Below are 15,099 nucleotides of genomic sequence, written 5' to 3'. Positions count from 1 at the left end.
CCTGCAGTGAAATTACGTTCAATATGCCACGAAGCGCGTTTCCGCCGCAATCCCGTTCGCTCGCTGCGCCCTCTCAAAATTTTTCCACACGCGGCGCCTCTGCGAGAGAGCGCCGTTTGGGCCACTCTACCATAATCTGTACCTGTCCAACGTTGGCTTGTGACATCATCATAGTGCGCAAGCTTCCAATTTCGGAGGCTGGGGACAAACTCTGATAACTCTGATAAAGATTGAAAGATGGCGCTTAGGTCGTATTTAGTGTTTTACGATCACATGGGTGCGTTGGAATCAGAGTGGTTGGAGAGCTCTTGCGGATTCCATAAAAACAACGGAGATCACGTGGTTTAAACCTTGTACACTTGTACGGGAGTACAGCGCGATCAAAGAAGACTAAAGAGGCGCTCGAAGCGCTAAATGTCTCGAAGTGTATGCGCGCGCAAGGCCTTTGAAGGGCCAAAGCATTTCCTCTTCGGCATCTTTCCTCCTGTGATTCTGCGTCACCTCCTATCGGTCGCTCGCCTGCTGAGGGAGTGAGGTTGAGGTCCTGAGGACTCGGAGGTGTATTTCCGTTGCAGGGATTATCGAAATCTTGATACTGTATTATCCACGTGTTCATCCCCGACTGCAACACGGGATTGGACAGGTCCGGGACAGGCCGCCTGCATTCACTGTGACTCACACTTCGCATTGGTGCGTAGCACTTTCGTTGCGTAATTCATAGGGTCGGCCTTCGCGCACTCCATAACATGTATCCGGTTTATTTATTGTCGAAAGTGTTGTTTCTTATGTAGCTGTGATTTGCGAAAATTAGATCAACGTTGTTTATCGTCGCTGTTGTATTTGTTGGCCGCACGATGTCCTAGGGTAATTGGGATGTTCGATGAGGAAAGCTGACGCTGCCCGCGCAAACTGTTTTTTTTTTTTTTTTGTGCTCGCGGCTCACAATTTGGCTGAAATAGTTGGGCTTCTTTTCGTCATATACGCATATGATTTGGATGACGGAGTAAATAGCTGCGCGTTTTTCCGGTTATGGCAGCTCCAAATGCTTTTGAAAGAACGCCGCTTGACGTGTTTATTTCTGTGTATCTTATCAGTCGAGCTGCGCGAATTCGCAGCGCGTTACAGATAGCACGAGTGCTTGAATTGCCTTCATATTTAGAAAGTGTACAGAGGGGGATGTCGAGGCCTGATTGCAATTGCGCGTGTTCCTAGGCAGGAGGCTGCAGCTGCGCTCTGTGCCAGCTAGTTCCCAGGACTGGTACGCCCTAGGGACATGAAACTTTCTGTTTGTACCTTTAATGCAACCTGATCTAGCTGCAGCAGTTTGCATGTAACTGACATTAGCTCTGCTTACACTGGAAGCCATCAAATGGAGTCATAATCACATTGCGTCGTTAGCAGTGGCCACATTCGCTGGATTGTAGTGTTTGTAGCAGTTGTTAACACCAGTCTATTATTTTTGCTATATAAGCTATCTTTACCACCATATCAAACAAGTATTACTGGGATAGGCCGTAATCATTGCTTAACAGCTATTCATAGTTGGTAATCAGCGTCGGTAAAGTCTATGATTGCTAGTGCTATGATTCACCCAAGTCTCAGTTATGCAGGATGTGCCGCTCCATTACTTCGTAATAACGTTTTGCTTTCTTTGTTTTCTTGAAGTTATTTGAAGCACAGTATAAAGTTCTAGGTACATATTTTTTTTCTGTGCTGCAACTTATTGAATTCTCTATAATGATGGAGATAAGAAAAAAAATATGCTGCCGCTTGTCATTTGATTGCAAGATACATGAACTTGCTATATGAATATTGCCAAATTCCCTTCTCTGCTGCCTCTGTGGTTACCTTTGTAAATAGCCCATTTCCAGTATGCCTACTTCTATGCTCAGATATCAGACACGACTTGGGGTGATGATACTTTTCTAGTTGAACCAAGATATACGCCGTTACAACATACTCGGAGCATAGTACTTCACCATGTCTGGGTAGAAATTAGGCCCGCCATAGGTGGAGGGCAAGACAGCATGACTCTGCTGCCACATGTTCGTGTGTGCACGTTCCCCCAGGGTCTATGTTGGTGTTAACTGGATGCTTTCACCATGACATGCAAGCAGCTTAGTGACTAGGCTCAAAATTAATTGTGCTTTGTGAACAATAACAAAGAGTTAATTCGGAAGTGTACCTTCACTACAACCTTTTTCTCTGCACTTCTGTGTGGAGGGCAGCTGCTTTCTTTGACTGAACTCAGTGCTGCAATGTCACAGGGACACTCTATTTACAATGACATTCCTTGGTGATTTCTGCCATAAATGGTTGCTTAAGAGGCACCTCTTCACTCGAGTGCTTTGGAGCAGACAGTGAAAGCGCTGGGTGACAAGATTATAGCTTAAAAATGACTGAGGGGCATTATTGAAGAGCTGTTGCTACTATAGCCTCGGGACAGCACTGCCCTCCTCTAGGCAGCATCACCCGCCGTGGTTGCTCAGTGGCTATGGTGTTAGGCTGCTGAGCACGAGGTCGCGGGATCGAATCCCGGCCACGGCGGCCGCATTTCGATGGGGGCGAAATGTGAAAACACCCGTGTACTTAGATTTAGGTGCACGTTAAAGAACCCCAGGTGGTCCAAATTACCGGAGTCCTCCACTACGGCGTGCCTCAGAATCAGAAAGTGGTTTTGGCACGTAAAACCCCATAATTTCAATTTCTAGGCAGCATCAAGGATAGAAAGTTAAGACACATGCTTGAGAACAGAAGCAGAAGCAGTCAAATCACTAAAAAAAAGTAATTTTCTGAAGGAACAGGTGAAAAGAAAACAGATGTGAACAGTCCACCAACACAGCAGACAGAACAGCAGTGGTGATGACACAAACAACACACAGTGAGGTCGGCACTTGTCAGTTTTGTGGATAGAGACTTTCTAGGGCAGGCCTTGCCATCTGCTTCTCATGTCATTGCCCTGGCTACACCGTACATGCTTGTTTATTTATTTATTTATTTATTTATTTTTTGTTCACTGTGCCATCACAAAAAATATATGTATGTAGCGCATTGACTACTTCAGCAGTTGGTGGAACATTTGCCTGTGATGATGGCAGCTATAAAATGATGATCACGTGGAATGGAAACACAATGCTATATGTCTGCCACCAGTACGTCTACATTTTAGTACTTCCACCTTTTCATTGCTTGCCGCACAAATTCACTGACATGATAGGGCAGGGCAGTTAGTGTATCTGAATCGGCAGCATTGTTTTTTATTGATGCCAATACACTTTGCTGCTGGAGCAGGAGAACCAGCTGACGTAAGGCTGCATCTTTTCTGTGCAAGTTCAGTCTAACTCTTAAGTGCTACACCTAAGTTTTCTGATACAAGTAGCTCAACGAAGCTATGCAAAGCTTGGATGTGATTCTGCAAAATATACTTCCCGATCTGATCCAGCAAGTGAGGTAGAAACAAGTTTGAAATAAAAGGCAGCTTCTGTGTTGTCACTAGAAAACAGGCCAATGATGAGTGTCCTTGAACTTCAATAGGAAGTATATATCATTGTCGAGAGGGCTTCAGGAAATCAGTGCTTGAAGCAGTGTATGTTTTGGCACCGATGGGTTAGTGGTAGTACTGTCACCATTTAGTGGAATAGTTATATCAGCAGCCACATGCTACTTAAATCCTCAATGTGATGTTTTAATCCAGCATCCACAGGACCAGTGTTTGGAATATGTGCAGTGTTAGCAATGTGGAATTATTAAGCTTAGATTCTATAATTCCAGCTTGCGATTACTTCTCAGGATCAGGTTTCGTTTGACATAGATGAATTGGAATTAAATGTATTGAAAGATAGAATTAAAAATTCATTGAAAATTATGTCTGATAACTTTGATCTCTCATCTTTATCCATGATGCACCTGATACATGTGTCTTCCTGTTTCGTTGTGTGTGCAGACAGTTCACCATGTTGGACGGTAGTGCTGCAGTCAACCCCAATGGTTCCTGGCTCAACAGTCGTGGCATCTGGCTTACCTACTGCCTGGGCATCCTGTTGCTGCATTTGCTGATACTCAGCTTCCCTTTCCTGAGCGTTGCCTGGAGCTGGAGTCTCACAAATCTTACACACAATGTGGTCTGTCCTACTCTCATTCCTTATGTGTCTGTTCTTCTTACATAATGAATGACTACTTGTGCATGTGCAAATGAGAGACAGCATAATTCCACCACTTTAGATGAGTTAGGGTTCACACAGCCATTGTCCATCCCCTCCTGTAGCCATCATAATTAAAAAAAAAAAAACATAGGTGTGCACTAGGCATAATGGAGCAATGTTCGAACAGGTGACAGTAGCAGTGGTGCCGGCAGCCACATGAGTTGCTCCGGAGTTGAATGACAACCTTGGCTCAGCTGAAACGAAATCAATTTGGTGCAGCAGTTTATATATAGGTAACCGCTGCAAGGAGTTCTTATGTTACAACATGAATTATTGTGTATGAGCATCGTTGTAAATATTGGCATTTACAAGTCTAGAAACACAGTTCTGCCACGATAGCTGGCAGTAAACATGTGCAATGGCTCAAGAGAGCATGAGGGACATGCAAGGGTTGTCAGAAACAGTCAACAGGGCTCAGCAGTTTTCTGATAAGATAGCTTGTGAAGGGGAAAGGGCTCTGTCACTGATGTAGAAACGTAAACTCGGAGCAGCATCCTACATCAATGACAGCCCATTTTTGGGATGTAACCAGCATGAGAACCCTTTCCTTCGATTGAAGCCTGTGCCATAAGTGTGGTGCCTTAGATGACAAGGACATTACTTTCACAACAAATTAAATACTAAATAATGAATGTTTGGTGATTTGTCACCTCATTATTTTTTCTGTCTTTTCATACGTGGCCTGTATTTGGTTGCAGATAATTTGGTTATAGTCATAACAACAGCTGTTTTATTATTGATCATAGCAATGTAATCAGCTATTATGAAGACACTCAATAATTGTTCCAACATATCCATCCATGCTGAAAAAAGTTTTACATCAAAATTTATTGCTGTTCCCCACACTGATATCTTCAAGGTGGGGTATGCATACTTTGCAGAAAGCTTCTGCAGTCTAAACTGTGCTGAAATTTAATATAAAAATTTTCCAGCTTAATTTGCCTCAGTAAATTATTCTGCCAAGATTTGGCAGACTACTGACATAGTGGCATGAATTCGTCTACAAATTTTAAGGCATATGCTGTTGAAGGTTATTTGCCACTTAATTGGTCTTGAATTCTCACTGCTGAAATTTTACACTTCATTTCTTTATCTACCTTTAACAGGCCTTTGCTTGCTAAAGTCAAACATTACCTCAGCTTAGATTTGTTCAACATACTGTTATTATTTTTTTGGGCTGAATAATGTTTATTATTGCTAAAGAAGACAGAGGCTATACTTCGCTGTTTTGAATTTTTCACCTAAGCCTCACCGGTGCATCAATGTGGTGTCATGGATTTAAATGTGTCTTGTCGTGTATTAGAGAAAAGACGGGGAATGCGGGAGATGGAAATTCAAGACGATGGAGCAAAACGTGAACAAGGTGAATGCAGGAGCCAACGTTTCGACAAGTGGACTTGTCTTCTTCAAGGCGACGTATGCTTTCCTCACCACAGTATATATAGGTGGGGTTCTTCTAAAGGGGAGAGGGTGTGAGGCAGGAGGATGCGGAAACGAGGGAAAATGTGTTAGCGTGTCGAATTGAGAGTAAAGGAACACTGTGTACAAGGTCAAAGCCAGGGCACCCCCCCACCCCCCACCCCGGTCTGTCAACGCATGCGTGTAGCCGGCATGTCAAGGGCGTCTGACACGCCGGCTACACGCATATGTTTGGGACCTTTGAATGAGTTTACTTCTGAATGAGTCTTAGTGCTTATGAAGTATCCATACTAATATTTTGAGCATTGTCTGGCAGCTCTGTTTTGGCCTTGAAGGACCATCTCGGAATTTCATTAGTGTAGACAGGGAGAAAGTGCTGCAATGAGTCAAATTTTTACAATAATGTGGTCGTCTTGCTGCTTTTTGCAGGCGATGTTCTTCTTCCTCCATACACTTAAGGGAGTTCCTTGGGAGTCAGCAGACCAGGGCAAGTCACGATACCTGACACAGTGGGAGCAGATTGATGATGAAATGCAGTTCACAGCCACAAGGAAATTCCTCACTGTGGTTCCTGTTTTCCTGTAAGTACATGCTCATGGCTACCAGCTAGCAACTGTAGACTTATCGAGCTCCACCACATATGTGGGGGAACATAACCAACTATTCAGAGTTGAGATATCTGAGGAAACATCATAAGCAATGCATTTAACTAGCGTTCTGTTCGGTTGGCTTCTCAAGTTCTCTGGGCCAGAACCAGTAGATTATAGGCTGCTTGCAATCCAAGCAGGAGACTTTGCTCCCCAGTGTGTGTGTGTACCTCTAGTGCCGCAGTGTGTGCCTTTAGTGCTTCAGCATGGCCAAACATAAACATTCACACTCTACTTCTACAAATGACACTGTCTGGCTTCGATCCACTGGTATACATTGAAAGCCCCCTTGACGAACTTGATGGCATAAACACGATGGTCATCATTGAAGCCGTTTCTTTCAGTGTGAACTCCGAGGTGTTGCAGCAGCAGCAGCAGCACACATGGTTCTGCTGCCATCACTAGCTGCCTCTGTTTCTGCATGATATGATACCTTACAGCCCTTGTAAGTAAATGGCTCATAAGACCCACAGAGAAAATTACACATCCGGCAGAACACTGTCACAACAAACCACTGGTTAGGTCTCGTGGTTGCGGTGGCTCACCAGTCACTGGGCATGACTGCAGATGTCGTGAGATAATCTCTTGGCCATACATCACCTGCGCGCTTACTTTTGTGTCAGATCAGTAAATTACTCAGAGTTAAAGGCTGACACTGTATGAAAAATATCCAAACATAATCATCAGAAACTGATTTGAATGCTGAATGCTGCACTGTTATGAATTCAATAAATGAGAAATTTTCACAAACACAATAGTATTGTACTGTACTGTGTTTAGTATAGAGCTAGAGAGACAGTCAGCATTTGTTTATAGTGAAGCAGAGTAACGTCAAGTTCTAGTTAGTTAGTTCATTAGTTATGTAAGGTTTTATGGTGCAAAAGCAACTAAGGCTACGATGCACAAGTTACATCATGATTTGTTGTGTGTCCTGAAGTTTGTCTAACTGGACTGGCCAAGGTGGAGCCAACTACCTACACCAGTTAAAGCAAAATCTTAAGTTCAGCTTGAGGACGAAAATTGATTGAGTTGTCTTTTGCAATGCTGAGCCATTGATGGCAAGTTGAAGTTTATTAAGTGGAAAAACATATTCTTTGCCGAGACCGTTGCAGTACACATGCTGCTCAAGGGATTATGAAAAGCTTGCAGGAATGGATAGGCTCATGGTTGCTGATTACAAACTATTGTTAGGGCAGTTGTCTCATGATATAAAATGTTACACAATACACACACTCCATCTCTTCAGTCATTCGTGGTCCCGAAAATATAGACAGTGTCGTCAAACTGGATCATCCCATTCGAAGCCATGGCTTAACAATCTTTGAAACAGCACACACCGATGACTGCATGGAAGATGTTTCTTATGGATAATGTTAATCGCGTGGGCTTTTTCTTCTCTTTCCCTTTGATCTTGTCTCATACTTTTTGGTCATTACATTTATTATGTGTGGGTTTATTATTTCTAGAGGCAAAAAGAAGCAAGGCAGGAGTCCATTTATTCAATACAAAACTGCATGCGGTAGGAAGTAATTTTGCCTTGTACTTTGGGCTGTTCCTCAACATCACTAAGGACGGCATTCTTGATTCTGTTGAAACTACAGGTCACAGGAAAAATTACTTTCCTGAACGCTGTGTTCACGGCATGCATATGGGTTTATGGCACTTGGAGCAGATTGCCCAAGTTTGATATATCTAATGTCCAGTTCATTATGAGAGAGTTATTTCACATGTGTATAGTTCACTATGTTTTGTGTGTTCAATATAGAGAATAAATTAGTTTATCCAGGTGAGTTATATTTGGGTTTGACTGTATTCGACAGCAGGAACAAAAATATGTCAGTGGCTTGTTCAGCATTTGTACCATCTTTGTAATGTGAGATTTTTTTATGCTATATCCTTTGCTTTCTTTCCTCCGGTAAGAGAACTCAGATGTGACCTGATCTGAGGTACGCTCTGCATAAGATGCTTGCAGAAACATACATGCAGAAATCTTTTTGGTTTTGGATGATACTTCTTGAGCTTAGACCTTCAGCATCAGTGGCATAGCTTTCCTTTGACTTTAAAGGTCAGATATTACATTCAGAATTCACTTGATGTTGGCTATGCGAAATTTTCAGTGTAAGCTTTGTAGCTGGCTCAAAAGAAGAGAGATTTGACTCTTGAAGTTCTTCAGTCTTTGAAAACAATATCTGTATAGCCATGTCATGGAAATTTACCAAGCACCACCTGTGTATATCATTACTCTGTACAGAGTGGAGGGCAGTAGCTTGTTCATTGTTACTACCCGACACTGTTGCATAGTACAGTGGTGTTAAAAGTTAAGAATGTATTACCTCCTGCAGCAACCATCATACCTACCAACTCTCCTGGATTTTCCATAAATTCCAGTCATTTTAGCTCGTTCTATGATTTTAGGATTGTTTTGCTATGAAAAATAAGCACTGTTTGCAAAAAACATTTATCTTGTTAGTCTCCAATAATACTCTTGGAAATCTTGCGATTGTGAAAGAACACTGGAAGAATACCTGCTTCGAGCAAACGTATTCAGACAAGTTCCAAAAGCAGGCAAGGTTGCCAGCAGCAGAGTTACTGAAAAAGTCACTATGGTCTAAAAACAGTGTGTTGTTGTCAGTATGTACTCTTGCAAGTTTGTTGCCTCTTGTGAGGCATGTCTAACAGTAAATCATCATTAGTGAAGTGTGTCTATATCCCACAAAAGATGTGTGCTTATGCAAACTTGGAAAAATATGCAGTAGATCCTTGTGTAACAAAATTGGTTTATTTGAAAAATTGCTTCATACGAAGTTTATTGTTGTGCCAATGCATTGCACACATTTTAGACCGGATTATTCAAATTCCAGTAGCACCAGACTTAGTTTGAAGTGCATCGGATGAAATCTGTATGGGATCGCTCAGTGCCACGTGCCCGATGGCCGTTTCTGTTTCATCGTACCAACCAGGCCAGGCAAAGAACACTGTGATGGCTACTCACATGGTGGCAATTTCTTGAGACTCAACTCTATCACCTTATGGGAACTGGCCGACGAAGCAGCTATTCACGGGCATCCACAGAATTTCGCTACTGTCAAGCATGACATTATTCTGATACATGTTTTACCAGTTCTCGCGGTGATATGATGAATGAAATTCCCATCAAGGTAACTTCATTACAAAGAGGGTTTACTGTATATATGTGTGCTTAATCGTCCCTGAACTCCCTTCTTCTGGGGTCATGTCCTCTATATTTACTAATTTTAATGTCCACAGGTTGGCAGGCAAGCATCATAAGCCTGATGGGCTGCATGTTTCTTTCCTATGTGTTTCAGATTTTTCCTCACAAGCTTCTACACCAAGTATGACTCTGTCCACTTCGCCATCAACTTTTGTTCCCTGATGTTCGTGCTAATTCCCAAGTTGCCGCAGTTCCACAAGGTTCGACTCTTTGGAATCAACAAGTATTGAAAGCAAGCAGGGATAGGGTCAAGTTTCAGTTATAGAATATTCCTATGTATTGCTTCCGCTTTCTTTTTTCCTTTTCTTTACTGTTAACATTGCCAAGGAAGCATTGGCCTACGTATTACGTTTATAATAAAAGCTGTAGCTGTGTTTTGAGCTGCTACAGAATCAATGCAATTATGTTCATATTATGCTTAGGATGTTGTCATTGCTGTTTTGTAATGAAATGAAATCAGTCATGTTCATAGATATTATTTTTAGATAGGGAGCAGTTGCTATTTTTTTGCAGTAGTGGAATTTGCTCTTTCTTGTCACTGATATTTTAGCACTGTTTAGGGGATGTGCAGTTGTTGTGGCTCATGATGAAATCAATTGCAAATATTGTGATTGATTATGCATAACTCCTCTGTATAGTTGGAGTGCTCTAGTATATGTGATACAAAGTGCCTTTCTTATTTAATAAACTCTGTCATCACACAGCCTGCAGTGAGAGTGTCTCTTTGTATGGATGACACTAGGCAGCCTCACAATGCACTGAAGCAAAGCTGCCTGTATCTTGTCTCTTTAGTGCAGGCCAGCGTGCCCGATTCAGTGATGCCAATAGTACCTCATAATGAGGTCCCCCCTGTACTGTTCAGACACATCCTGAAGGAAACCTATGCGTGGTGAGGCTGACGAGAAAAATGTGCTTTTAACTACACTTCTTTTACGAGTACTGACACCAGATTTTTCCAACTCATGTTTTTTTTTTTCTTTAAAGGATATCTATCGACCTAGTGATATTGTGGCTAATTTTATCCACCATGCAAACTACTGTAATTATATCATCCTTTTAAATTTACCATATTAAAATGCAAACAAGATAAAGTGCAGATTACTGCCACAGGTGACATTGCATAATTTGAAAGTGGTGATGATACAAGCACAAAGAGAGAGAGGGGGGGAGAAATATAATGGTAGAAAGCTCGAGTGGTCGGCCTGAGTAAGTGCCTCTGGCCTGCTACTCCACGCATGAAGCATTCGCACGAGTCCCAATTAAGCAGCCCAGTTTAGTGATTTGAGAGCACACTGTGTTCTGTCAAAAACCACTTGGCCATCTCCAGCACAAGCAAATGGGCCTTTTGAATCCGTTTTGTACATTTCAGAGGGAAAAAAAAGTTTCTGTGTGTATGTATTGCCAAACATTTTTTTGCTTATCTGTATTGTGACATTTCAGTGTAAATAAATTTGAATTTGAAATGTTCCTTCACTTTTCAACTTTGGTTGGAAGGTTCTCAGTTGTCTCTTCTTTGCTGGATTGAGGCCTAATACTGTGATCACAGTGTCCGCAGCTGTTCGGTGACATAGTGATGAAAAGTTGGGAAAAAGTTTTGTGTCGGTACTCTTTTGAGAGTGCCAAGAATAACGGCACATTCATTTGATTTTTGTCGGTGTTGCAAGGGGGAGTGTCATCTTGTGCCATCGCACTGTCTGCATCACTGCACAACTAAGGTTGCCACCCTAGTTGTGACCTAGGGCTGCCAGTTTAATCCCCACACCTGCATACCATTTGCCAGTTTTCCCGATCTTCAATAAATTGGCACAGTTTTCATTATGAATGCGCTGTCGGACGTTCATATACAGCAAACTAATTGTTGCTAGCAACTTCTTTTCCTAATTCCTTAACTGTTCACTGTTGTGGACATGCTACCTGAAAGTATGAGACTGAGTGGTCCAGCTTATCACTTTCATTTTTTCTACTGAGCTTTTTCCTGTAAGTGAAACTTCTTGCCATATGTCATCTTAATGGCAGCTCACAGTTGGTGCTCATCTCATCAGCTGGCATGAACAGTGTGGGCCACATGAGCTAAATGGATGCACACTCTTTGTTCTCCTGCCCCCACACATCCCTTGGCTAAGGGAATGACTTGGTGGGCTATTGGCTTTACCTGCTGGCCTTTTTTAAAAATCGAACCATGTAGTACCGAATTTTATGAAAAAATTTTCAATAAACTTCAGTCATGCAAAGTTTGTATTCGGCTTATCGTCACCTTAATGCGTTATAATCTTTTTTAGTGTTTGCGTACAATACTGACCACAAAAAGTATACCTTGATTCTTGTGAATTTGCCAGTTTTGCGAATGTAATTTCAGTTATGTTAGCACATTGCAGTACCTTGTGCACCATGCCGGGATAATCCTTGCTGTCAGTCTCGCTACCCGTCGCTCTGCTTAGTGCGTTGAGCCCTTTTTGTGCATGCAGTGATTGGTCTCTGTCTAAGTGTCTCTTTAGTATGCCAAAACCTAACTGCGTTTGTGTGTATTTTCAGCTGTGGTAGAAATGTTTTTGTCGGCAGTTTAACATGTGACAATCACTTTTGACAGCTGCCATCCAGTGCAGAAAGGAAGAGGATGTCTAGTGTAGGTGTGTTTAGTTAGTAGTGCGTGTCAAGACCGCTTTGCCAGTAATGATTCAGGCATGTGTTTCCGGTGTTGTTGCATGCCAGTGATGTACAGTCAACCACAAAAGTCAACGAACCAGGGGGTCTCGTAAAACATTGAATTTCGGAGCAGCCTGTAAAACTAGCCAATAAAACTGTACGTCACTATGTTATTCGCATATACTAGCAGAAACTGGAAATGCGAACACCAGGCTCCATTGCGAGGCTGATGAGCTATTAACCTTTTTCTTGGATTCTGTGGTTTGCAAAATCTTGTGGCTGGCTGTACATATACAGTTCACTCATACTTGCAAGCAGGTTCTTAATTGCTTGCTTTGTTAAAAAAGAAAGTGATCTGGGCGTGATAATGAATGCTTTGCTGTATAATAGACAGAACTATTGCTTGCATTACCAAATGGCAGTTTGCAGTAGTCCACTGTCATCCTAGCTGCTAATGTGTTGACCTGAGAATCTGGTTGGTACATCAATCCTGGTTTTTCTTTTCCTTTCTCCTTTTTTTTTTCTTGTGAACTTTGCAGCTAGTCACCAATTCCAAACAAGAAAGTCCCAAGACAGACAAGATTCACCACACACCATAGCTTGTAACAAGACGCGGTTGTCACTCAGTTCAGCAGCTAAAGGTTACAGAAGCAGCCACAGCAGACATTTTCTTGGCTCAGGCGTGGCTAAAGATTTCATTTTTTAGCGGAAAGAGTGCAAATTTGTGCCTTTCAGTGACTTTGGTTCTGTACAGCTGATGGTTTCATCAGTGCAGAGCACAAAAAGAGGTAAAGGAACTTTCTTCTTGTGAAGTGATGTTACATATTACAATCTGAGAACCTTCTAAGATAATTCTCTGCATTTGCATTCTTCCTTAGATCCTAAGTATTTAGCATATTGATCATCATGAATTCTTGGTATGCTATTGAATACAATTAATGTGCGGTGTTATTCTGGCTCCAAGATGTTACAGCACTGTGCTGTTAGCTTTACATTGCTTGAAAGTACCATGAAATACTGCGCAGAAGTCAGCTGCCACTTGGCCAAGGAATTCGCTGTGGATGGAAAGGGTAAAAAAGGGTGCTGTCCCACTTTACTGATTTGTTTTGATCGTTTCAGTGAGTTGGGAATTCTTTTCTTTAGGACTGCAACACTGTTGACGCCTACTTGACTTCTCAGCCAAGTTTAAGGCAGTCAGCTTTCCTTCAAGCACTTTCTTCTCATTCTCCAGCACTTGCATGAGCCTGTAAGAGTAGAGTACAAGACTCATCATTACCCTTAAGCACCACCTTCCAGCTTTATTTTCTTGAAACCCTATTAAAGAACTTGCGTAAAAATATCTCCATTGATTTCCCCGCAACTGTTTGCAAGTGATGAAAGTCTGGTAATTAGGGTACATTACAAAAAATAGTATGTCGGGAGCTTTAAAGGCAGGTTGTTTGACAAGTCGTGCTGAAAGTTCATAAGATATGGTGTCTTAATGCACCAAGAGTGACCACATCAACATTGCATGAAATTATTATTTCAAGAGCTATATGCAAGCCCCCATAGCCCTCATGCTTCACTCAAGCTCCTATCTGCCAACTATTTACATGTTGACATCTGCAGCGCTTGTTGTTCTGCCTTATGGCCATCTGTGCACTGGCACGACCAGAATTTTTTTCGGTTATTATACGGAAGGGGGGGGGGGGTTCTGGCTGCATAGTATGTGCTGGCACGTGCCCGATGTGCCACCCCCTGGCTACGCCACTGCATCTGAGAGTTATAAATAGGGCATGATCTAGCTACCGCTGCCGTCTACAAATCTATGACGTCGCCTACGGCCAACAACAACAACCGCACAAGCAAGACTACTATTTGTTGCTCTTAAACATGATGCTATGGACCACAACTATTGCAATAGAACATTCCATAGCTATGCTATATATATGGCGTTTTTCTTAGCTGCTCTGAATTTTTCTAAATTGCCCATGGCAGAAAGCACAATTCTAACCCTTAACCGTTACATATATGAGAAGTCAAAATACCTAATTTAATGGTTAACATAATTACACAAATCTTGTTTAATTAATTACATTACAGTGGATGTTATTATCTACGTCGTATTGTAGGTAATGAGCTTGCAAGGCATATCGACTTGGAACAAATTCTGAAGATGGCACCGTTTTTAATATATGCGTCATCAAACGCAGTAAAAATGCACTCCTGTTTCACGTACTTAATAAAGAAAATGCTGTTGTATGTATTGAAGCATAAAAGTAACTGGAACACCAATGCGGACACTTTGAAAATTAATATCTTGAAACTGGTGCAAGTCCTGAGAATTCATTCCAAATGAATATGCCTCGCGAACTCACTGGCTACAAATAGTAAATTGAAATACCTTCCTTAAAGTAATATGTTAAAGAATTAATTAGTCTAAGTATGTTAATTATTCAATTAAGCAATCTTTATTTCTTGTAGATGTAATGGTTGCCTTGTCAAGAAATTTAGGTGAAGGGTTAGAATTGTGCTATCTGCCATAGGCAATATTTAAAATATTGGTGCAGCTAAAAAAGAAAGAACACTGGTATATAGCTACATACTGCCCATAACCGCACACACAAATATCTATGTGGACCACAGTTAACAAATTGTGGATGATTGGGTTTGTTGGTTCAGCATCATGATAAATCATGGCACAGAGGTGCACATGCAGGCAGAAGTCTGCATTACGATTTATTGGAGCTATCACTTTTTTCTTTACCATATCCATACAGCGCCATTGTATGGTGGCGATGCGTTATGCAATCCAGTGTGCTCACTGAACACAGCCAGGGACGATGCCCGAATTCTTCTGTTGGGGGACCAGAACATGATTCCCTATTTTACAGCGGAGCTTTCTTTGCCTCTTCCCTCGACTTTTCCACTGCTGCTGCTGCTGTCTTGCATGCATTGGAGGGTGGTTGAGAATGTG

At 41.9% G+C, this 15,099-nt stretch overlaps 2 protein-coding genes across 3 annotated transcripts in view; one reads left to right on the top strand and one right to left on the bottom strand.

Moving 5' to 3' along the window:
* Positions 1 to 273: 273 nt before the first annotated feature.
* ORMDL (Orosomucoid 1-like) lies at positions 274 to 10,204 on the top strand. 2 transcript variants are annotated; one of them, XM_065429701.2, is made up of 4 exons: positions 274 to 690; positions 3,944 to 4,121; positions 6,051 to 6,202; positions 9,595 to 10,204. In XM_065429701.2, exons 2-4 carry the CDS (start codon positions 3,954 to 3,956, stop codon positions 9,728 to 9,730), a joined length of 456 nt encoding a protein of 151 aa, XP_065285773.1. In that variant the 5' UTR covers positions 274 to 690; positions 3,944 to 3,953; the 3' UTR covers positions 9,731 to 10,204. The 2 variants fall into 2 exon arrangements, with proteins under 2 accessions (XP_065285773.1, XP_065285774.1); XM_065429702.2 differs by lacking the exon at positions 274 to 690 and adding an exon at positions 1,117 to 1,258.
* Positions 10,205 to 13,205: 3,001 nt separating this feature from the next.
* Positions 13,206 to 15,099, bottom strand: part of LOC135900264 (uncharacterized) — a 35,777-nt gene continuing 33,883 nt past the window's right edge. Inside the window, exon 3 of the mRNA XM_065429700.2 lies at positions 13,206 to 13,387. Within this exon, the coding sequence (XP_065285772.2) occupies positions 13,237 to 13,387 (151 nt within the window). The 3' untranslated portion in view covers positions 13,206 to 13,236. The remainder of the gene's footprint in view (positions 13,388 to 15,099) is intronic.

The sequence above is a fragment of the Dermacentor albipictus genome, chromosome 1, assembly GCF_038994185.2.
Source record: "Dermacentor albipictus isolate Rhodes 1998 colony chromosome 1, USDA_Dalb.pri_finalv2, whole genome shotgun sequence".
Lineage (NCBI taxonomy): Eukaryota > Metazoa > Arthropoda > Arachnida > Ixodida > Ixodidae > Dermacentor > Dermacentor albipictus.
The sequence above is the reverse complement of the archived record's forward strand: the minus strand, read 5'-3'. Positions and strand labels throughout refer to the sequence as shown.

Excerpts from the sequence above, each read along its gene's own strand:
- ORMDL (XM_065429701.2), top strand. The coding sequence starts at position 3,954 with ATGTTGGACGGTAGTGCTGCAGTCAACCCCAATGGTTCCTGGCTCAAC. Across the intron at positions 4,122-6,050 it reads CAAATCTTACACACAATGTG|GCGATGTTCTTCTTCCTCCA; the intron begins GTCTGTCCTACT and ends TGCTTTTTGCAG. Across the intron at positions 6,203-9,594 it reads ACTGTGGTTCCTGTTTTCCT|ATTTTTCCTCACAAGCTTCT; the intron begins GTAAGTACATGC and ends TATGTGTTTCAG.